This window comes from Calidris pugnax, unplaced genomic scaffold (genome assembly GCF_001431845.1).
Source record: "Calidris pugnax isolate Ruff unplaced genomic scaffold, ASM143184v1 scaffold148, whole genome shotgun sequence".
NCBI classification, from domain to species: Eukaryota; Metazoa; Chordata; class Aves; order Charadriiformes; family Scolopacidae; genus Calidris; species Calidris pugnax.
The window spans coordinates 4,502,320-4,527,041 of record NW_015090926.1 but is presented as its reverse complement, the minus strand read 5'-3'; the positions used below and the strand labels follow the sequence as shown (position 1 = coordinate 4,527,041).

The window sequence follows — 24,722 nt, the reverse complement described above, 5'->3', positions numbered from 1 at the left end:
TACCTCTTTGTTTTAGAAAAATAGAAGTCTGCAGTAGCCTGGTAAATCCAGAAAATTCCATCATAAAAATTCTTTTACTGAAATTTGCATGCTTTTTCCTTTTACCTTATTCTCAAGAACATCTGTGCAGAGGTGCTTATTTTTTGATGCCAGTGTCAGGTAAAAGTGGACATTTATATGTGAATTAAAGTTGATAAAGATTTGACACTATCTTGCCTTACCAGAGACTTGGCTCATTGAATTGTCAAGGCTGAAACAGTTCCCTCTTAAACTAGTTTTGACAATGACTGTTTGAGTAACTTTGTTACATTATAGTTTGCTGAAGCTTTCTAAAACTACACGATCTGCTATAATTGTTTTTTCCCTCCTTTCCTCTTATCTTTTCTCTTTTCTGTACAGGTGATTTCTATTCACTCCTTTCCAAGCTGCTAGGAGAAAGGGAAGATGTTGTACATGTGCATAAGCATAACCCTACAGAAAAGGCAGACTCAGATCTTGTAGCTGAGATTGCTAATGTAGTCCAAAAGAAGGATCTTACCAGAGAGATCACAAATCATGATGAGAGGCACAATACTATGCTTGTCAGAGACAGAATTCACAAATTTCACAGACTAGAGTCTACCTTGAGGCCACCAGAGAGCAGACATTTCTCTTTACAACAGCCTAAGCATGGTGAGGGAAGCTGGGAAAAAGAACATACAGGAGGTGGGTTAGGGGTTAATTTTATACAATGAAATGCAATGTAAAAGCTGTGATCCACATTAGCAAAATCTGAAGGGAATACTAATTGATGTTTGGAAGTATTTTACGTGACAGTTTTCCTAATTATGGAAATGTTCTATTTTAGAGAAATTTCAGTGGGGTTCTCTCCCCCTTCATGTGTGAAGAAAGAATGTATACCATGGCACAATAGTAGTACTTTTTGGAACACAGAATATTTTTTCTACTCTCAAGACTTTTACTTAATGATTTGATATCAATTATGCTAAAACAAGGTAAACACAGGATATAGTAGTCACGGGAAGTGAACAATTTTCTTGGTAAAAGTAACTACAATAAAATGGTCCCTTGGATAATCAATGCATTTTATGAGTTTTCCGATTACCTTGGTTTGTCAGATAGAGGATTTTGTAAAATTTATTGCTGCAATTCTGTCAGACCTTTTTTTCTTTCTTTCAGAATGAGTGGTAGTTAATCTTGAGAAATTTTTGAGAAGTAGAATTTCTCTGTATTTATTTGAAATTGGGCTTGGCTCTCCAAATATTTTTGGACAGGCTGTTTTATTATAGTAGGCTTATCATTCATTCCCTTCAGGTTTCTATGACAGCAGAAACCATGGAAGTATTGTGTTTGTTTTACTTGCATTTTGGTCTCTGTGATATTGATTGTGCTTAGTCTTACTTGCTAATGTGGAAAGCCAGATAATGCAGCATGTGACGAGTATCTCATAAAAGAAACTGGTACGTATGCATGAAAGTCATCTGTATGCATAAGCTGTAGCAGCACATGCTTGCTTTTATGTTGCAACCAGCCAGCTTGATGTTTTTAAGTACTGTTATCATTTGTTAAGTACAAATATACATCATTCGTTGTCCATTTGATTTTTATTTCAGTTCAAGATATTAACGTGTATTGTCTCCGCTTATGTGAGATTCTATTAACAGTATTCAAATTCAGCAAAATTCTGGGTTTGTGTTTAGCTGAAAACCAAAGAAGACTTTCCGGTATTACGTTATGCTAGTCAGTTAAATGAGAGCCTGTCGAGTTATTGGCACAGGAATGAAAAATAGGTGAAATATTTCCGTATGCCTGACATAAGTGTATATCATTAATAATTCCATAAGCGACACTAGGATTAAATGCTTGGAAGAATAATGTGTTTAGCGTTCCTGCAAAACCAGTTTGTTCAGTTCAGGCTAATAGCATGTGGTGTGTAGAGAGGAAAAAAAGACATTTCCTTTCTGTTTTAACTGATCCAGAAGAGGGAGTGTCAGTGAATTGAATAAATGGCTTGGTTGGCACACCATATGGCAAGAATTCTAACTACAGGAAGCGTTTGCACACATACTTTAGTAGCTATATATTCATTTTGGGGGAATTTGTTGGTGGAGGACTAATTAATAAATGGACTTTCAAATTAAGCATTTTTGATTTACAGCTAAAAGGAAAACTAAACTGATCTTAATTAGCACTGGGGTTTTTTTAATGTTTGTGATACAGCTAAGTACAGGACTTCTGAACTTCAGAAGCAGTCAGCGCCATCTTTTGGCAAAAGAACTTTTATAGCAGTAAAATCTTAAAGCACATCTTTAGTTTCTGTTTTGTGAAGTATTTACGTATTGGAAGAACAGAATCTTTCATAACAGAATTTCAGTCTTCAAGGGAAGTAGTGGAATATACAGTGTTTTAACTTGTCTTGATTTAATAAAAATTTGCACCTTTCATAAAATTCTTTTCTATATTAAATTTAAAAAATTCTCTGTATTTCTTAGGACGAGACACTGGTTGCTGTTAAATTAATTTCATTTAACTGTTTAAAAATTACCCGGATTAAAAGAGGTTAATAATTTTAGTCTTATAAATATTCCAATTTTAAATATGTAATTGGCCTAAAATAGCAAGTGAATGTATTTGCTAAGTGAGGTGGTTATAAATGTTACATTTATACCTTTATATTACTGCTCTTCCTGCACTGTTGTTACCTTGTTACCCCAAGACTGGTCACTAATCAGTCAGGTTATTCAATATCACTGCAACCAATTATACCTCCTAACTAAGGTAAACAGTGTAATTTTCCAATTTTTAAAACTCCTTTATGCAGTGCTTACTTATATTTATTGAGATTTAAATGAATACCCTGATGGCAGGGAGTAAATGCAACGTGACTAAAATTTGTGATGTTAAAAGCTAGCAAGAACTTCCAGGGATTTCTGGACAGTGAATTGCAATTTTGCCAATAAATAAGGCTTTATTCTTTGAGTTGTAAAGAGTTTAGAGGCTGATTTACATGTTCTAAATCAATGTAATTCTTTATAGCTTTATTGATTAAAGAAATTACTCTAAATTACAAGGTAAAAGATCTGGTGGTACTTAGTTTAGGAATCTCATTTACAATGAAACTGCTGATTCTTTAATTTTTTTAAAAAGTAATTGTAAAGTATTTTAATGGGGAAAAATAATTTTCTTTGGTTTTGTGTGTGACTGTTCCATGGGCCACTTAGTTTTGTAGGGAATTAATAATCAGTCTTAAATAAAGGAAATTTAAATTTAGTAAGTTTTTGTAAAAAGCCAGTTGCCTTAAAATAAGCCTGTATCAAAGGACCTTGAGTATGAGGCTTGCAAAGGAAAAGAAAAGATAACAATAATAAAACAATTTTGGAAAAGCATGAGAAAATATAAAGATTGTGTAGAGGCTAGAGTTCCTGTAATTAGATTGTATGTCACTGTACATTCATTTTATTATTTTGATTTATCAGAAGACCTTTACAAGTAAGTATTTTATAGTATACGCCTTTTCAGACACTGAATTTTAGAGAGGCCAAAATTTAGGCCTTCTGTGCTTAGCCTTGTAATTTCTTCAGCCTTTCTGAAAAGGCTCAGACGTCAAGGGACACTGTAACATTAAACATACACAAGTTTTCTGCAAGTTAATTTAGACTAATATGGGATGAGCAAGTGAGGAAGCAGACACTGAATTACCATCCTTTTATTCTTTTCAAAATGCTAACATCCTTGTATATACCTGGACCTGCACCTGCTGTGACCAACTGAATTGTACAGAAGTAGGAATATGAGTAATTTTTTTTCTTAATGGCTTTCCTTTTAGCTTGGAACTTTTGTTCAGGTAAAATTGCTGAGATTGAGTTGAATTTCTAGTTTTAGAAGTTTTTGATTGCTGTCTTGTATTCACCTGATTGCCTCAGGTTTGTCTTAGGTTTGTGTTAGACGAGTTTCCCTATCACCTACTCTAGCTATGGTACCTATGGATTTGGGTTTGTTATGGGTTTTTTTCTATCAGAATTCGTGACATTTTTCTTGCCAAAACGTTTTTTTTTTTTTTTTTTTATTTGGGGGAATATTGTTCAATCGTCTCTTAATACTGGCAGAGCAACCCAGACCAAACTCTTCCAGATAGCATTTTAGCAGACTGTTTGCAGAAAATGAAACCTTCTAGCCAACACTCTGCAACTTTTTCAGATTTTGGACTGTTCCTGCCTTTAATGAGTGTAAGTCTGTTTGTACATAAAAGGGATTGAAGTAAATATTATTTTACATTTTTAATTTTAATGTTTAAGTTGAAACTAAATTTGTCCCCCTTAATTGAGGAGTTTTACAATTTAAATGAACACAGGAGGTATCTGACTTCTTAGTAGTGGTTCACTTACTAAATCCTGTGCTGTTGATTTAGTGTGAAAATCTGATTTGTGGTATTCAAAAACTATCCAGTATTTATTCCTAAAAACAGTTGTTATGGCATAAACAATGATAGATTTTCCGCCCTTCTTCATCTCTTTCATCAGATTTAGTTACCTATTTATTTCCTTATGGTGTCTATAATACTTGGATTAGGGTATGAATGCTGTCCAGAACTAGTGTGTATGTTGGCTGTAAGAAATTCCTTTAAGTAGGCAAACTTAAAGGAATTTCTGTTTTATTTGCTTCTCGATGCTGTTTTTCTTCCTTCCCTGTATTTTTTTGCTCAGTTTACAATCTTTTTTGGGAAAAAAAAAGTCATGACTCAACCACTTCTGGTACGTAGTTGGTTTAGTGATTTGTTATGTATTTTTAGTAAAACATTGATAGGTTAATATTTAAATTTGCCTGCTGATTTTAGCTAGTAGTTGTATATTTCTCTAGTCTTTCAATGTAGAAAGTATTTGGAGTTCCTAAAATTGTATACCTGTATCCTTATAGGATGGAGAAGAAAATGCAGTTAGAAGCTGTTTTGAAATTTCAGTCATCCTATACGTAGCAGGATGTCAGTGCTTGTGCATGCTTTACTATAATTAAACTATGCTTGAAATTAAATTGCAATGCATTAATGGAAATACTGCATGTAAGAAAATGGTCATATAATTCCCAACGGTCTGTATCAAATGTCAGTTAACCTTTTTTTTTTTTAATAAATATGCTACATGAATGTCTGTCTTTTGTTTATTTGTTTCTTTGGTCAGATTTCCACATAGAAGAGGCTGTGGAGTGGCCTGGGTTAGACCTCAAACTAGGCCAAGTTTCTGGGTTGGCCCTGGATGCTGAAAACAATCTAGTTATCTTCCACAGAGGTGATCATGTTTGGGATGAAAAGTAAGTAGATATTCTGCCAAATGGCATGTTACAAGGTCACATTGGTGTGTGCTGTTTGTATATCTTCTCCAGAAAAGAAAAGGAAGACTGTTGCTTTTCTATTTAAAATTCAGTTCTTTAGCTGAAAGTGCCTTTGGGAGAGTTGGAATGGAAGTGGTGACTGGCAGTTGAAGATGATGGGGTTACTAGGTCTTTAGACTGAAAGAATATGTCTCCATTAGGTCCTTAAACTTTATGACCATGTTAGTATCATATTCACTGAGATTAATTATCCTTGCTTCTCCGTATTTTTTAGCAGAACTAATTAGCCAGGGAGAATGATATTTTAGTATGGTATACTACTATTAGCACCTGGGTTTAAGACATGCAAAGCTAGCCCTGACGTATCTTCATTTGTTGTGTGTTCATGTCCACTGAACAAAATTGGATTGTTAAAGGCACTCTCTCAAAACAGGCTTTGTTCTGCTAATTTGATAAAATTTACTACATTTAGCATCACCCACTATAACAAGCATTTTTCTAGTGTTTGTAAAATAATATACTTAAAGGTATATTATTTTAAGAATAGAGTGTAGTGTCCTTATTAGTACAATGTCCTTATGTGTTTGAGCTTTGAAATAGTATGTCAGACTGTTTGGATGTACACTTCGGAAAATATCCATGAAATCTTAAACGGAACACGCGGAGGAAATAGTATGACCCTGGAACAGAATATTATGTAGTACCTTTTTTTTTAATATGCTTTTTAAACATTCTTTCTAAGCTTCTGTTCTCTGTGTATAACTATAAGGCTAAACAGTAGGGTTTTTTTTCAACTCCTGGTGAATTCATTTTAAGATAACATAGTTCCTGAAAGTTAGAGGGGGCAGCTTTCTCAACCCTATAACAACAAGTTATTATTAGAATACTGTTTTATGGAGGAAAGTTGTTGGGTTTTTTAGCTAAACAACATAATGCAGCAGATAAGGCAATCATTTATGTCTCGAGCATTATATTAGTGATCTCTCCAGCTCGAGTGTATATAAATACAGACTATAAAACTTGAAAGGATGACGCATGCTGCAGGTTGTATTACTCAAGCTTCAAGTAAAAGCCAATATTGATTTGGTTTTTTTTCATCCTCCTACACATGAACACAAATGCTGTTCTTTCTATCATTGGAGAAAGAATTGAGAAAATATTTGAAAGTAGACTGGCAGTTGTATTTATTTCTTACTTCTGAAATGTGTATTTTTGAGTGTCTGGCAACTGAGATATATCCACAACCCAGAGCACAAAACTGGAGTTTGAGACCAAGCAATATTTGGAGAGCCTACAGATTTTAAACAAAACAAAATAAAAAATTAATGTTTCCTAAAATAGCAAGTAAGCACAATGAATCAACCATGTGGAGAGAGAGAGAGAGATTGAACTTCAACTTTCTTATTTTTTGGGTGCAAGAAATAAGGGCAGCAGTGGGGTCTGGAGTCTGGAAATCCATGTACCTACCACCTGTGCCGGGTGTCACTGCAGGTTCACTTAACTCAGCCCTGGCCTTGGCAGCTGCCGTTGTTCGTATTCCAAGAATTTCTAGCCTGGGATTATCCGACTCCTCAGAAATAAACTTTATCTTAGATTTACTGTTAGTTTATATTTGGTATTAGTAGTGTTAATCTGTACATCAGCCCTGTGTGGGAGCTAGCCATATTTGCCATCATGTGGGGATTGAGTTTGTACAAAGTGAAACCACCTGGCCTTATAAATATCACGGGAAGCATTCAGCCCCAGATATGTAACCAAGACTTAAGATGAGCTGCTGTTAACTGAAGCCGGTTGTGAGCTTTCCATAAAGATAACTGCACATTAAATCCTAGTTCATTTCAGTTTTGTTCACAAGTTGGTGTGGTTTTTTTGGTCTTCTTGTGGAGCACAGTTAATCAACACATAGTCTTGGTAGGAAGCCCTAAATTACATAGGCTAAAACTTCTGTAGGCCAATTCTATAGAGTATTGTGACATTAAAACAGTATATTTGGAAAACATGCCTATTGTTAAGCAGTTGTTCCATATCTGGCAGAACAGAGAAGAGGCACACAGAAATGTGCTCAGCCAGTCAGCCTTCCCTTTTTATCTTTGGGTATGCCATGGGCATATGAATTAGTCTGGGGACCCTTTCGTGGGTTGTGCTGAAATGGAAGGAGTATATGTGTTCTCATTTTTCAATAAAAAGGAATAAAAAATGAGTATTTGAAAGGGGCTTATCATGACTATTGGGATAAGAAGTTATCAGACTTTAAAGTTAATGTTTATCATTAGCTGCAAATACACAGTTAATTGAGTATAATATTTCTTACCAAAACATAAACATGATGAATCAATCACGCCTGAAAGCCTGGAATTTATTTTCTCTGTTTCAGTGCTTCAGCAGCGTAGTATGGAAACAAATTAAACAAAAATTATCTGTGCTGTTAGGCAGTGCACAAATGTTTCCAGTGCATTATTAATATATGTCATAAAAGCTGGATTCTCATTCAACTAAATATAGCTGGATGAATGGTCTGTGCTGTTTTATAAGGCAACTTCAGTCTGCTTTAGAACGCAAAAGCAGTTACGCAACAACAAGACCTGTAATAGAGTAGCAGCTTTTCAGTGGCTGTAGCAGCCCCTCTGTGCATGATTAAAAGAAAAAAAAAAATCCTTTAAAATTAGTCAGGTTCTTATACCACATCCTCTCCTCAGTTTTAGAACAGTCTTTGCTATATGCAGCGTGAGAAAACAATTAGAACTATTCAGCTGGCTAAGCAATGAATCAGTTGGAAGTTATTTTGCATTTTGTGGTGAAAAAATGTATACTATTCGTGCAAGTTATACAAGACATAATAAAGAATATAAACTGCATTCTTGTTACTGTATTCTTAACAAGCTAGGCAGGTTAATTTAGGCTGAGCACAGTACTACAATGGTGATGGATATTGATCAAGAATTGAACTCAGGGTTGTGCCTTCAGGGGTTATGAGATCAGGTGGTCTGTCTAAATTTAATAAGTAGCCCACCAGAAAGACATTAGATTTAGCAATAAATTGTTTGTATTAGTGTGAGGTGGCCAGCTGAGAAGTGGAAAAATAGCTGTGGAATTACATTGAGGTTTGAAATTAGTGACATATATGACATATAATAGTAAGGTGTTCGGCTGTTTTGTTCAGTTCATTTTGGTCTTGCTGCTTTTAAGCTAGCAGTAGTCAGCATCATTTGTGTCCTCATTTATCAGTTGAAACAAAGGAACATTGGCTGCCTGGGAAATGGGTCTCGGACTCTGGGAAGAACAGAGCGACTGTGATTCTGCAGCATGCCAGTCTTCCTCCTAGAAGGGGAAGTTTGACAGGGAGAAGATGCGTGGAAGATCACTCCCATAAACCCATTTCGAAGTTCACTAGGCTTCTTTTGCATAGAATACCATAGAATCTTGTATTTACACTGAGAGCACTCATTTCCCAGAAGAGCTCTGTAGTTGTTAGGAGGGAATACTTAGAAGTCTGGACAGCACCGTTACTAGGAACCAAAATCATAATAAGGAAAGCCAAACATTTTTTAAGATCTCTAGGTAGTCGGTTCTCCAGAGATACAATCTTGTTTTCTGTGGACTTTTTTGTACCATGCCTACAGTCACTAAGATTCTCTTCTGAGATGAGCTGTGCTAATTAATAATAACATTAGTTCAGTCTGTCCAGTGTTGGTCCTCCAGTTGTGTTTATCCATACCTAGAGCAAGTCCTTACACACATTAGACTTGTTTTAAATGAAACTCTTTACAGCCAAGAGAACTTGTCACAGAAGATTATTGTCAGTAATGGTAAAGAGCAAGACAACACCTGCTAAGCCACGGTCAAACCACCAGATGCTCACCTGTAGGCCATTGTGTGCCAGTACTGTCTACCCTGTCTCCTTACAGCATTATGGAAGAGTTTTCAGGAGAGCTCAGCCAAGAATTTTAGTAACTATCCCCTTATGCTTAACCGTTCATAGTGTAAAGGATTTATTCCTATCAGAATTATTCCTATCATTCCTATTATTCCTATCAGAAAATAAATTAATAGTCACAGATATCCACCATACATAGTGGCAATATCTAAATATTATTTTTTAATCATAGCCTATGCAGAAGCTTAAACACATCCTGTCATAGATTTTTCTGGTTGTATATGAAGCCAGTATTGCTTTTCCACATAGAAAATTCTAGACATATAAATATTTAATGTTATGGAGAGGTGAGGCTGCTAGTACTGTACAATATAAAGTTTTAATAGCTTTATTCATAGCCTTCTCTGTGACTACAAAATATATTCTTGTTTACCAAGTTGCATCAATCATAGCTGGACTTCTCTTGGGATTAGCAAATGGATTTAAAAATACAAGGTGGGAGGGAGGAGCATGTCTTGTGTTTGCACATTTTTCATCCAGAGTCAAATACCATTTTCTAACATTTAGACTTAAATTTTGTTCAAAATATTTTACACTCTACTTACCTTCACTAAATGCAGAATGTATATTTCAGCAGGTTAGAGTAATAGTCACCTTCACTGTCGGGGTACAGACAGATGTATTTTCTATTATTTGTTAAGCACATGATAATTTTATGCAAATGTCTTCTGGAAAGTTAATCCCAGTTAATGTCTGAAATAGGGATATGTTTAAATGTTTATTAATATAGTCCAAGTATCCTGGAAGTTGAGTGTGGGTAGGAGAAATGCACATCATATCCTATAGTCTCCTGCAAGCACAATCTGAAACTCAAGACCTGAATCTTACAGTAGTAAGCTCTAACAAAATACTGAACTAAGATTGAAAAAAAAAAAAGAAAAAACAAAAGACACACAATCATGCACACGCTGCCTTAGACAGTATGAACTATACCTCTTCTTACTGGGAATTAGCTATATTTTTACTTAGGCTACATTGTTTAATTTCCCATTTCTGATTTGCCACAGCAAAAAGGACAAAAAAAAAAAAAAAAGAGTTTTTTTGCTTGTCTGGTTTAGGTTTATCTTAATTGTTGCTGTGTTGATTTGGTGCTCCTTTAGTTTGGAAGTCGTTATATCAGTAGGAAATGCAGACATCCAACACTGTAACTCTTAACCATCGTACAGTAATGCAGTAAGACTTGTTTAAAGACTAAGAAGCCAGTAACCCCACACTGCAGTTAAACTATGAAACTCTTCCTTAAGATGCATGGGTCTTGTTCATTAGTGGAACCTTCTAATGCTGGCTTTCTATTCCATTATTTTTGTGTAGTTCTTTTGACAGCAGATTTGTTTATCAGCAAAGAGGACTTGGACCAATTGAACAGAACACAATTCTTGTCCTGAACCCAAGTAATGCAAAACTGCTTCATGCCTTGGGCAAAAGTCTGTAAGTTATTTTTCCTTTTATTAATAAAACTAACATTTCTGTATATTTTACTCTCTGACCCTATTTTCGCATATGTTTCATATTACATTGTGTGATTGTAGCCTCTGGGTTCATAATAATTACAAAATCAAGAACTAATAAAAATAATTTGCCATCTTTATCACCTCTGCTTTCTAGCAATCTATACAGTTTCTACCAGCCAGATTAACAGAAACGCAAAGCTCATGAGTACTGTATATTGTCCTTAAAGATACCAAATATTAACCTGTGTGAGATACCAGAGATCAACTGAATTTCAGAGCTGAGACACTTTTATCAAGAAAATTATGTTCCATAAAGCTATCTTTTTTATTAAATACTACAAATAGTGTGTGCAGTGTTTGTTATCTGTAGATAAAAATTGAAATCTTCACATCTATGTCATTCTTCCTGAAAGATGTTTTTAACTTGATTCTTCTACATTTGTGCTTGCAGATTTTATTTACCACACGGTTTGAGTATAGATAAAAATGGTAACTACTGGGTCACTGATGTAGCTCTTCATCAGGTATGTTTTGGAAGCTTTAATATCAGGACTTCAATATTTTACCAAAAAATGTTTTTGTTTTCCTAGAGATTTGACATAAATTATTTATCTAGGCCTGTTAAGATAAACATTAAGAATATGCCTATAGAAATTGACCCCTGTGGCCTTCATGGAATATGGTTGTGTTGAATAATTCGCTACATAGACATAGTACTCAGAAATAAAACTATCTGTTTTAAAAAAATGAATCTTTTGAAAAAGAACAGATTTTTCTGCTACATCTTTGCTTCTCAGTTCTCCTATGTTATTTAAATCCAGAATGTGAAACTAATTAGTTTGCTGTAATCACAGGAAATTTAGGCAGAAATTTCCTAGATTGACACTGTTGAAAAACTGGTAATTGATGTCACAGTCAATACATTAAGATTACGTTTGGTATATAAATTTATTTTATATACAGTACTAGATATTTTTCCATAGGCAGTCATCCCTCTTATATTTTATTTTACATGACTGAAACCTCTTCTCTTTTCCCATCAACTGAAAAAAAGGTTTTCAAACTGGGAGCAGACGACAAAGAACCATTACTGATCTTAGGGGTGGCTTTGCAACCGGGCAGTGACAGAAATCATTTCTGTCAACCAACTGATGTGGCTGTGGATCCGACCACGGGCAGCATTTACGTCTCTGATGGCTACTGCAACAGTCGAATCGTTCAGTTCTCTCCAAATGGATTGTATGTGATGCAGTGGGGAGAAGGTACAGATCAGAGCGCTTGGTGCTTCACTCCTACTGCTGTTACCATCAGCACATCGTGAACCATGAGCACCTCTCCTATGAGGACAGGCTGAGAGAGTGGGGATTGTTCAGCCTGTAGAAGAGAAGGCTCTGGGGAGACCTTATAGCAGCCTTCCAGTACCACAGGGGGCCTACAGGAGGGATGGGGAGGGACTGTTTATCACGGAGTGCAGTGATTGGATGAGGGGTAATGGTTTTAAACTGAAATAGGGGAGATTTAGATTATATATCAGAAAGAAATTTTTTACTATGAGGGTGGTGAGACACTGGAACAGGTTGCCCAGAGAAGCTGTGGATGCCCCATCCCTGGAGGTGTTCAAGGCCAGGCTGGATGGGGCTTTGAGCAACCTGGTCCAGTGGGAGGTGTCCCTGCCCAGGGCAGGGGGGTTGGAACTAGATGATCTTTAAAGTCCCTTCCAATCCTAACCATTCTGTGATTGCTGATGTTACTGTTACTTACATTTATAAATTTTCATTAGTGAAATACCTTCCCAGGCCCTAGATGAATTCCAGCCTTGTCATTGCATTCCAACTATCTATATTCAATTTGTACAGCTACTTATAGTATTCGTATATTCACTAAAAATAAAAAATGGGAATTTGTTAGCATGCTAGTACAAGTATTGGCATGTGCTGTCTTATCAAGAAAATGTTCTGACTTTCACAAAAACCTTCTTTTTCTCTTAGAACATTTGATCAAATAGTATAAGCCTTCACCTTTTTTGCAAGACTTATGCCATGCTCCTATCTATTTTAAGTTTTATGAGTAATTATGTTTCTGCCTGACTCTGATATTTGTATCAGGCATTAAACTATGCCTAATATTACAGGAAATAGTGAATTCATATATTTAGTATTTACAAAGGCAACACAAAGGACTACTATATACAGACTACCTAAATGAGAAAAACTGCTAGGAGGAACAAGCAAGCTGACTTTATTTTTTTCCTGATGTTATATTTCGTTATGCGATATATTGCTGTTTCTAAGCAAAACTGACACTTTCGGTGTGTACTTTGACACAAACCTGGATGTCTTGTGTTGCAGAGACTTCTTCAGGCACAGCCAAACCTGGGCAGTTTCATATCCCTCACAGCTTGGCCCTGATCCCTGACTTCAGTCAGCTCTGTGTGGCAGACAGGGAAAACGGTCGAATTCAGTGCTTCAGGCTAGAGACTGGGAAGTTCGTAAGAGAGATCAAGCACAAATCGTTTGGAAGAGAGTTGTTTGCAGTTTCATATGTTTCAGGTAATCTTTTTCCTCCTCTTCAGATTTCAAGTAGTTGCTTTATGCTGCTGTATCACAGTACACAATGTTATTTCATGAAGACTGTTATCAGTCAGATATTTATTCTCTTTCAGAGTACAGCTGATGTAATGGAAAATTTTATAACTATCTTGTTTTCCCACTTGAGGGATGAGGAGAGCTTGCATATAATCTCTGCTTCTGAGAAGTGACTGATTAGACTCCCTAAATGTGATGTCACAAGTAGATGATCTTGTTTGCTTCCTAGTGACTGCACAGTCAATAATTAGTTAATAATAACATTTAAAAATATTTATTTCAAGCTCCATTGATGAAAGCAAAATAAAGAGGTTCGAAAGTATCAAGAAAAGTTTTGAGTTTCGTAAATCAAAAGGTCTGAAAGCAAACAGTTTGAAAAAGATGCCATTTTTGATACCACAATCTGTTTAATAATTACTGTATTAAGGTTTTGGGTTAGATTTTTAATACTGATATTGAAGGTAATGTGAATGTCAAGAACTGGATGAAGAATTTTGGCATGTCAGACTCCTGACTCTGTAGTTGATATCAAATTTCATATCTTGGTTATCTGTCTTGCGTCTGGCAAGAACATAAGAAATGCTGTAGTGGATGAGATACCTGATACCTGTAGCTCTGCCTCTGACAGTGGCAGCAAGAGAGGCATTCTGTGGAGAATGTGTAAGCCTGGCTGCATTTTGTGGTCCATTCCTCTCCCATGTATCCACAAGCACTTTATTTAAGGGTGTTAGGAGGTAGCTCCTGACCTCTTTTTCATGTCTTTCTATAGACCTACTGCCCATGAGCTTTCCTCGTCCTGTTTTGAACTGGCTTGTACTCTCTGCCTCCTTGACCTTCGGCAGCTACAGGCTCCATAAGTTCACTACCCACTTCATTTTTTTTTTAATTTAAAAAGGTGCCCTAGCTTCATTGAATTGAATCCCAGGATTTTGGGAGCTGGTGAATAACAGTTCCACACTCCCCATACCTACTGCCTCTTAAGTCTTCCCCTCTCCAAAACAAGGTTCCCCAACCACCTAAGTCTCTCTCCAGAAGCCATTTAACTGCTTCAGCCTTTTGACTACTGTGGTTGCCTTTCTCCTCTAGCATCTTTAACTTCATTAGGACCTTCTTGAGATGCAGAGGGTAAAAGAGCCCTGAGTACTCAAGATGTGGGCATGCTAAATTTTTGCATAGTGTAAGAAGTGTCTCCTCCATTCCTAATCTCTTCCCGATGATGCCCAACATTCTGTTAAAATCTTGGCTGTTACTGTACGTGGAGCCAAAGGTTTCGGAGCTTTCAGTGATGGCTCAGAGGTGTCTCTCCTGAGTTGTAGCTGCTATTTCTATGACAAACATCACGTAGGCATGATCTAGATTATGTTTTTACAGAAGCATCACTCTACATTTGTCTATGCTGAAGCTCTTCCACCATCTGTTTGACAACTCATTCTTATAAAGAGGTTTTTTTGGACTTTATCAATATCATCAAGCTTTGGACCACTCTGTAGAACTCGATACTTTCCTCAGACTGAGAGATGTCACTGTTCGCCCCATTTTTCAGGTCACTGATGAAGGCTATTGAATGAAATTGTTGCCAGCTGGAAATTGTTTCTGCAGGATCTCACTACGCAGACTTCTCTGTCTGGAAAAATTTTAAACTCTGCCCTTAAGCTCTGTTCTTTACTTCCTGTTCATTACTGGGTCTTTCATTCAGCCCTGTGACAAATCATATTTTTTAATAACCTCTGATGCACAACCTCGGCAAAGGTTTTCTGAAAATCCAAGTATGTCTGCTGAATCTCCTTTACCTTTGTGCTTTTTCTCCCTGTTCAGAGGTGAGAGTTAGTATGACTTAGCATACTAACTTGTTTCCAACAGTCTGCACTTACCACAACTTACTCTTCATTATGGATTTCAGCATTTTACTGGGGCTGGAAGCTGTTATTGTTGGTGTGTAGGTCCCAGGCACTCTTTTGAGCCCTTCTTGTAGATGGGCATTAATTTGGCAGCCTGCTAGTCTTCTGGGGAGTGGCTGTTTGCAGTGCTAGGTTACTCAGCTTGGCCCGAGGTCTGTAATTTCACATTTGACTTCCTTCTGAATGAGAGTGAATGCCTTCCAAACCTGGTGAATTATTAACCTCCAACTTGTCTAACACCTTTTGTGTATCTTCCTCCAGTTGAGCTGGCTCCTCTAATCTCTTTGCTGTGATAAAAATTGTGTATCAGAATCTCCCCGACATATTGAACCGAAAAAATGGTCAAAAACTGAGCTTCACTACTCATTTAAAGAACTTTTCATTATCAGAACAAGCATTCTTAGCAAAACTTCCTTCAGATTATTTTTTTTAATGCTTTCACATTCTATTTACATTTAACCAATCTGTAAAATATTGCCTTATTGCCTTGTTTGTTCTTATTTGGACAAACTTTCACTTGTTACAGCTTACTTTCCTTTTGTGATATAGTTTCCTGTTGAGTTACCTCTGTCTCTCTCTCTTTCTCTCTCGGACAGCCTGTTTTCATCTGTACTGTTACAGTTCACCTTCACTGTAGTTTGCTGTGTGTGGGTTGTTAAAGCAAATCTGATGTTGTTGCAGGTGGTCTCCTCTTCGCAGTTAATGGAAAGCCTTATCCTGAACAGGCAGAACCGGTGCAAGGATTTGTGATGAACTTCTCTACTGGAGAAATAATTGATACTTTCATTCCACTTAGAAAGGTAGGGTATTGCACGGAGTGCCTGGTGCATACAATTGTATGCATGAGAATGTTAGCAACATCCTATTTCTCCAACTTTCATAAGACTATTACAGGAAATAAGATGTTTTATAATGTAAGGTATTCAAAAGGAATTCTTAAGAATAGTAACTTAATAAAGACATTAGAATTTTGGGTCTTAGTTTCTACAGGTAGTACGCATTTGAAAATTATACTACCCTCAAGATGATTGCTACAGATAATACCTTTAGTCAGGGTAAGCATGACTCAGTGCTGTCAGACAGTTCTTAAAAGCAAATTTAATAGAAGAACGAATGACTTGAACTATTCATATATTTAGATGCTAGTTATTTGACAGAAAATAGACTACATTCCTGAGCAGGAATAGTATTCAACTGTACGGTTACATCCCTTCTTTACAGAAGATCAGTGTGGAAGTTAAGGCTAAATGTTGTTCATACAGTATTGCACATAAAAATTATGTTTGTCTTTAAAAAAAGTTTCCATAGATTGTCTTAGACTAACGAATTAATGTTAAGATTCCTGTTTATGGAATCTGTTACTTGCAGTCCAGTTTTAAAGTATATTAGAGAGAGTTATTTTTTCTGAGTAGAGGAAATAGCTGTGTTGCATACAAACTCTGACAAAGACTAAATATGTGGGCTGAAACCAAGATTCATGACTTTTAAAATACATATTTCACAGGATAATATTGAATGCAAAAATATGGATATAAATATTATAGATATAAAAATTGCTTATAGAATAATTTCTGTGGTGTTATCCCTAGAGAAGGCAAACATACAACAGAAAAAGAATTCCTCTGCCTTCAATAACGTTAGGCCTTCACACCAGCCCCCGATGCATTTTCCAGTCTAAGAACTGAATGTGACCAGTCTCAGGTTCAGGGTTAAGGAAGCCTCATGAAAGAGTAGACACATAAGAGTAATCTGCAACTGTTTATCTTCACAGAGCTTTGAGATGCCGCATGACATTGTTGCTTCAGAAGATAGAACAGTATTCGTTGGAGATGTTCATGCCAGAGCAGTGTGGAAGTTTGCATCCACAGAAAGTATGGGTTTTTTGTTCTTAATGTCACAACTTCACATCTTGTATCTTCAGATAAGTACCACTTTTCTGGTGCCACTGGCCAAGAACGTGGTGGCTTAATGGCAATGATTTAAGTACCCTCCAAACTGTGCTGCAGGAGCCGTGTGCTATTGCTCAGCTTTCATTAAAAGTTTTCGTTCTTCAGCGTTGCTGCATGCTCTGTCGAGGAAGAGTCCTGCACGTGTGAGTTCATTTGTTGCAGGGGGAATCAAAAGGCATTTGCCTTGTGGTAGATCCATCCCTTGTCATGTCAGCCCCTGCATAAACAAAAGCATAACTCTCTAGCATTTTAGTAATTTTAATGGATCATTTGCTGAGTAGCCAACTACTTCCTTTGTGGTTATCACATAGGAAACTCCGAGAGGCTGAAGTAAAAACACAAGTCAACTTAAAATTTATATTAATTTCAGTGGGAGTATTTATCATTAGAAAATGAAACTAGTATAATTTGAAGTCCTATTACCATGAAGTGGAAACACTTCCCGGTTTTAATCTAGTAACCATAGTAAGGCAAGCAGCTTGGCTTCAGGGAGAGGGACCTGATTAGTCAGACATCAATTTAGTAGGGTTCAGAGAGAGATTAGATATTTTACAGGAATAAAAATATAATCCACTGTTACATTATATTGGATAAAAAATGTATGAGAGAGATAAAGCCCCAGGCTTCAGGGTGTTAGTCAACCAGTAAGAGTCTGCTGTTATAAATGAACTTCTGACTAAGCCAGTTATCCCATATTTGTCTGTTTATAATTCATGGATTTTCCTTTGGGGCATCTGGTATCAGCTGCTCTTAATAACAGGAAACTTGACCAGATAAATTGTAAATCTGACTGGATATGGCATTTTCTGCATATAGTAACCCGAAGAAGAACACTTCTAGGCTTTTATTGAAAGAAACATGAGAACAAAAAAATAAAGGAATTATTCGTCACTTACAGGTTAGATGAGGAAGGTCCTTGTATACCATTTTCTTCTTAGCTTTTGCTGCAGCATGAAACCGCAGTAGCTAAGGAGCCCTGATTCAGCCAGCCTTTAATTCACCGTGATTGTGATTACAATGAACAGTTTTATTTCTGTGGGACTCCTCGAACCTTTACACTTCCCCATAAAATCTCTCTGTGGCATAAGAGTTAATTATTGCAAACACCTTGCATGAGTCAAGCTCTTTCTTTTTTCCATGGCCTTGTGAGCTATTGAATGGTTTATATTGACTCTCCTTGGTGAAGTTCAGAAGCTGATGGGATTGTTTACTGTAGGATTGTACTGTACATTTGAGAAAGCTATCAGGAGAATGTCACTGAGCGTCTTTCTGAAATGTCAGTTGTCCTGAAGAATAATTTTGTTTTACAGAAATGGAACATCGGTCAGTTAAAAAGGCTGGTATTGAGGTACAAGAAATAAAAGGTTAGTCTGATTCGTAATGGAAATGAAGGAACCAGTTTTTTTTTTACATAGACTAGGACTGCTGCTGCCAAGTTGGAAGGAAAAATGCGAACTAGTTTGACTGTTTTGTTTTTCACCATAATTTCATACAGATACAGTGAGCTGGCAATAGGAAGCACTAGAAAGCAGCTTGTAACAGTGTTACCTAGTAGACACTATTTTACAGCCAATCTAAACATTTAATTTTCAGTGATGACAAGCGCTTCACAGACACCGAGATAAAAATTTAACTAGTGGATTAATTCTGTACCACCATCTGGTATGGTCCAGATTGGTATCTGTGTCAGCTCCCCTACATGCAGAAATAGCTCTGAATTATAACTGTGATAGTTCTCCCCAGCACCCTTCCCCCTGCTCCACAGCCCTCAACCACTAAAAAAGGGTTATTTGATGTGGTAATTGGTTTATCTCTCTGCATAGTCTTTCAGTATGCAGCCTTGCCAGTCACACCATATGGCAAAAAATACCATTTTTTCTATTTAGATTTTTTTCCCTAGATCTACTGCTTTCCTTTTTTTTTTTTTTTTTTTTTTATTTAATCCTTTAAATAGTTATTATTTGAAAGGGAAGAATTCCCTCTGAGTCCTGTAAGAATATTGTTTATAAATATTTGTGCTTTGCATCTCTGTAAATGAAAATTACCAAAGCAGAACAAGGATTTATTTTCAGTTCTCTTTAATCTCAAAGTTATGCTTTGTACTATATGACATGGGCTTGACCCGTGCGGGACTGGATCCAGCCTGAATTCATATCTCACTTAAATCCACATTTGTACATTGCTCAGGGTGTTTGTTCAGGAAGTTTTAGCCTGTCTGTTTCAAATAATTCATACTTCTAGTACTCAGTCTCAGTAAAATCCCCAGGGACTCTAATAGGCTTTGCAAGCACTTCTTCAGGTGAGAATGTATTCTTCAACATGAATTTAGGTTTAATACAGTGATAGAACATCTTCCTCTCCTCTTCCTTCCCCTCTCCTCCCCTTTTTTTTTCCCTAATTTTTTTCTTTTTTTTTTTTTTTTTTTTTTTTTTTTTAATTAATCTGCATGAAAATGAAGAAAGAAAATAAAAAGAAAATAAAACCCTGTAGAAACTTAAGGAGATAAAGAAATACATGTGGAAGAGGTTGGAAAGGGTAACATAGCAATTCAGAAAGATGAAAAATAATTTGAACCATTTGTATTCTGTTACTTAGGTCTTTTATGTGGAAAAAGAAAAATTCATTTCCCTTTCAGAAAAACAGTATGAGGCTATGGAGAGGACTTTATAAAATGTTCAAAAATTCTTAACTGTTTTTCTTTGGTTGAATTCAGAGCTTGTGTGATTCGCTTTAGCCAGGTGTATGCAGGGAGAGGAAAATACCAAGAGATCCCAACTGCCGATTGCAAGCATGTAGAGTGAAGGAGGCTGAGATTATAAAGCAATGAAATCCGTATTGCCGAAACTGTTATCCTTCTATTTCATCTTTGTTGGTACATCAGCCCTCCTGAACCACTGACATTACAGCATCCACAGTGCAACATAGGGACAACAAATCTAGGCATTTTGGGTTTCTTTAGGAGGATAGCATGCTAGCTGACACCTCCTCTGCTCAATGAATTGGGAGGAGCGGCGTGCGCTTTCACAGGCCCCTGGTGACAGACCGTTGGCATCGCTTGCACTGCCATGAAGTGGGGAGCATACAGGGAGAACTGTAGCTTTGCCCAGAGACGGGCAAGATGGTGGAGGAAAAATGCTTTTGGCTATAACTACTACTTCAACAGACAGCATGTTATCATTGTGTTAGTGATATCACTATGTTTATCATTGTATTAGTGATAACAATGATATCGTTGCATTAGTGTTAAGTGTAAACTGAAGCATTTGCTGTTTTTCAGAATAGAACATCATTTTAAGTTTGATACAGATTCAAAACAGAGTTGATTTAGAGCACGTTTCTGACACAGCTGCTTCTCAAGACATGCAGTGAAGTCAGCTTTATATAGTTAGACAGTTTTACTCATTAAAGTTACCACAAAGCATGTGATCCTTTATACACACACAAAACATCGTAGAAGATTTTGATGAAATTTTTTTTCTTGTAGGTGCAGAGGTAATAAATTAGTCAGGAATGATCGGATGCAGTTTTCAAAAGCTATCCAGATTTACAGAGTCAAAGTACTTTCATGGGATGTAGCAGTTCCAAAAATGTAACCCTTTGGTACAAGTTTATTAAAAATAACTTTAAATGCTCTTCTTCTTGTTTATGATAATATAGCATAACTGGACATCTATAATTCTTGTAGAAGTGTTATTATCAAAAGGAGATATTTCAATGATATTACGTCACAAGGGTAGTTGCAAAAATAGATCTTTTGGGGATTTTCCTATGTTTTAAATGAGAAAATTACTATTTTTTAAATTCAGAAAAGGGGAGGGCATCTTTGCTAGTGAGTGATATCATTCGGACTCTCTCTGCTTTGTGTTTGGGATCACATCAGCAAGAGCTAAAAATGTCTCTGTAATTGTTTGTCTTTTGTTTGCTTGTTACTCAACACTTCAGGTATTCTAGCTTGTTCTTTTCTTTAACACCTTGTTCTGTGTTGCTTGATGCATATGGATTACATACTGAAATTGTCTTCTTTTTAAAGAATCAGAAACAATTGTAGAAGCCAGATTGAAAAACAACCCAGAATCAACAGACCCTCTAAAGAAGCAGGAAAAACAACATTTGGTCCAACAGACCAGCACTGGAGTTTCCTTTGTTCTTGTTACAACTCTTCTAGTTGTCCCTGTTGTTGTCCTGCTGGCAATTTTAGTATTTATTCGGTGGAGGAAGACAACTGTCTATGGAGGTAACCATGAGTAACTCTAGAGAACAGGCTTTTATTATTCCAGTTCAAAACACCGCTGAATATTAAGGGATGAGGGTATGAAGAGAGAGGCTTAATGTCCCTTTAACCTTCTGAACAGTTACTGCAACATTGAATGCAAACTAAGATTCAGTGTGCACACAGCAACGGCGTCCCCCTATGCCTTTAATATTACATCTCAAGCCACCACCTTTTCAGAACATGCATCTAAAACTTTAATTGGTGTCAAGCTGAAACTTGTTATCTCAGAAATGACTAGAATATATTCATGTTATTGTCTACAATACATAAATTTTAATGCTCTGAGCGTAGTTTGATTTTTGGTTTGGGATCGTTAAACTGTTGAGAACAAAAGACTCTGGGTATAATAAACATATAAGCAAAATGAAAACAAATAACATTTAAAAGAAATTATATATTATTGTTCACTAATACCTTACTTATTTTGTGAGTCAGGCGTGTTTCCATAATGCACCTCCATCCATTGCTGTGAGACCTTTAATTGGTATTTACAATGCTTTGTAAACTTGTTCTTAATTCATACTATATAATAACATTATTTTGGGGAAACTACTAGATTGCAGTAGGAATCACTACACTTGTTATTTTGTATCATATAAATAGTTTTATCAAGATGATTCCATCAAGAGAAGAAAAGGTACATGGAATAGACAAGTAATGCAGTTCTGCCACTGGCCAGGACATACTGTGACAGAGTAGATAATTCAGCAACCTATTATTGCTGTGCAACTGATTTTGGATGTATTTTATTTGAAGATTTCAGCATGCACCTTCCTGTTTGTGTTCAAAAATGTTTAACACATCAAATGTGCTGTCGCTCTAGACTACTGCAGAAGTACTGCTGTTAATGGGTATGATCTAGCACAGCATCTTTGCATTCCATTTGGATACAAGCAGTGCTTGAATTTACTGTGTCAAAGAGCATGATACAGTTACATTGGTAAAAGTAAACTTCCTACACAGATTTATGGAAACTGAGTAGTATATAGGAAAAGATAGTTTGATCATGGCACTTAATTTTTCTTCAGATGAAGGATGGAAAGAGTTACCAGGGAGGAGGATATAGTTTGTGAGGGGGAGGAGAAAGTTCCTTTAAAATACCTGAAGAAATTCACAGATCACTGTCTTCCAGAAAGTTTCTCTGAAGGGAAATTACACCATTTCAAATGTCAAGCTGTATTTTGCTGTGTGCTGGACTGTAGTTGTGCGCATTGTAAATGACAAGAATCTTGTCCTTCGTGCAGACTCTTCACAGTAACTTAAGTGAACAACCAAGGGAATGAAATTCTCAGAAATAACATGTGAATCTTCATAGGGGCTAATTTGGCATAAACTGAGTATCCACGGTATCATAATTTTGTTAGTAATTATAATTTCACCTTAATCTTGAAACTGAAAAGTATCAGTTTTGCTTCATAAAGCTTCTGCTCAATTTGTTGAATGTCTGTGCTTTGTATTGGAAAATACAGATAATTATTCAAGAGTATTATTTTAGCTTATTTTTGAAATCTACCTTATTTTTCAGCTGATGGGGAACACAAACTCGATTCAAACTCAGGCAGAATTTTAGGCAGACTTAGAGGTAAGTCTAAGTCATTGAGTATCTTTTAAGAACACAGTAACTGGAGGGTTTTTTCTGTATTCACTTCTAGTTGAATAACAGATTTGATGGAACTTTCTGAGAGGAAGGACTGGGGGCAAACCTCAGGTGTTTTGTGGGAATGTCTTTCATGACACCTTTCATCCATCATTATTGGCCCCTTGAAGAGGAGGTATCACTACCAGTGGGAGAGCAGTAGCTGTTATAATGAGTTATCTGTGGATCTGGTGAATGAAATGAAGCACTTCGAGACTAAAGGCAACCTGGTGGGAACACAAATACCCTGTGTAAAGGCTTAATGAAACCATGAATGCTGAAAAAAATAGTTCGAAACTTCAGCTTCAAAAGATACATTTCCTTCCTCTTTCATAATCTCCAAACTCAGCTTTTCTGGCTCTTGGGCTGGTCTTTAAAAACAGTTTCTGGAAGGATGCTTAAAATAATTTGCACTGCACTGTTGAATGGGTATATGGATTTTTATTCCCCCCATAGAGCAAAGCAAACCTTATGACCAGCCTTTCCTTTCCACAGGGAAAGGCGGTGGTGGCCTTAACCTGGGGAACTTCTTTGCAAGTCACAAAGGCTACAGCCGAAAAGGGTTTGACCGTCTGAGCACTGAAGGAAGTGATCAAGAAAAAGATGAAGATGATGGCACAGATTCAGAGGAAGAGTGTTCAGCACCTCCACCCCCACCAGCACCTTCATCATCCTGAAACCAGCCTTTGAGTTCTCCATTATACGATTCAACCCAGAATGTCAGATTCCTTTTCCCTTAAGCATGTTTAAGATTTTGTGTATTTAATTGTAAACTGTACTAGTCTGTGTGGGGCTGTACACTGGTTCCTTTAATTTTTGTTTGGTTTTAATTCTGTTTTTTAAGTGGAGGAGTATATGAAGTTCCATATCAGTGCCGTTGTTTTTTATGTGACCATCTTAATAAAGCAAACAGTCTTCTAATTGCAGCACTGATTTAAAGCAGTAGTATTTGCTCATCTTAACTTGGGGATCTTGTAAATAAGTCTTACTATCTGCTTCATCAAAGTATTTTTCCCATAAGTATTAATTTGCCAATTTCTGTTTTGTGCCTTTCCTCTTCAATGTCCTTAACCTATTGCAGTACAGAGAAAATACAGTGCCACAAGAAAATGAAGCTGCTAAATCTTCTTCTATTTTTTTAAAATCACTAACATTATATTGCATTGAAGGAAAGAAAAAAGTCTCTATTTAATTTTTTTTCTTCCTAACTTGATGTGTTTCTGGGATGTCTTATTTTTAGATGGTATCACTGTTAGAACACTATTTTCAGAAGCTGAATGTAATTTGTGTAATAAAGTATTTGCAGAGCATTAGCTGTCAGAGTGTACTTTGGAATTTTTGCATACTTCTAAGTTTTTTGTATACAACTGCTGTAAAAGTTACACGGACCACTTCATACAGTAGAAATCTTCATGTCTTCTACCAGCAAAGAAAAAGTGCTATTTTGTATGGAAGCTAGAAAATTTTGATATGTCACAAGGGATTTTTTTTAAAGACTGGTGATTTACATACGTGACAAAGCCAAGCTTAAGCATTTAAAGAAGAATTTTACTTGTAAAATAAAACTGCAGGGTGTTTACTTTAATAAAACATGGTCACAGCTAAGAAGAAACCTGTGTCTCAAATTAAATGTGCAAATTAGTTAGGGTAGGCATCTAATACTACCTGATT

The 24,722-nt window shown here is 36.3% G+C and overlaps 1 protein-coding gene across 5 annotated transcripts in view; it reads left to right on the top strand.

Moving 5' to 3' along the window:
* Positions 1 to 24,364, top strand: part of PAM (peptidylglycine alpha-amidating monooxygenase) — a 117,727-nt gene extending 93,363 nt beyond the window's left edge. Inside the window, exons 15-26 of one of the 5 annotated variants that reach the window (XM_014951482.1) lie at positions 400 to 705; positions 5,175 to 5,304; positions 10,571 to 10,687; positions 11,162 to 11,234; positions 11,765 to 11,972; positions 13,059 to 13,259; positions 15,875 to 15,993; positions 16,965 to 17,064; positions 18,453 to 18,506; positions 21,173 to 21,376; positions 22,941 to 22,997; positions 23,547 to 24,364. In XM_014951482.1, coding sequence (XP_014806968.1) covers positions 400 to 705; positions 5,175 to 5,304; positions 10,571 to 10,687; positions 11,162 to 11,234; positions 11,765 to 11,972; positions 13,059 to 13,259; positions 15,875 to 15,993; positions 16,965 to 17,064; positions 18,453 to 18,506; positions 21,173 to 21,376; positions 22,941 to 22,997; positions 23,547 to 23,728 — 1,751 coding nt within the window. In that variant the 3' untranslated portion in view covers positions 23,729 to 24,364. The remainder of the gene's footprint in view (positions 1 to 399; positions 706 to 5,174; positions 5,305 to 10,570; positions 10,688 to 11,161; positions 11,235 to 11,764; positions 11,973 to 13,058; positions 13,260 to 15,874; positions 15,994 to 16,964; positions 17,065 to 18,452; positions 18,507 to 21,172; positions 21,377 to 22,940; positions 22,998 to 23,546) is intronic. The other 4 variants (XM_014951483.1, XM_014951486.1, XM_014951485.1 and 1 more) reach the window with 4 other exon arrangements.
* The last annotated feature ends 358 nt before the right edge of the window (positions 24,365 to 24,722 follow it).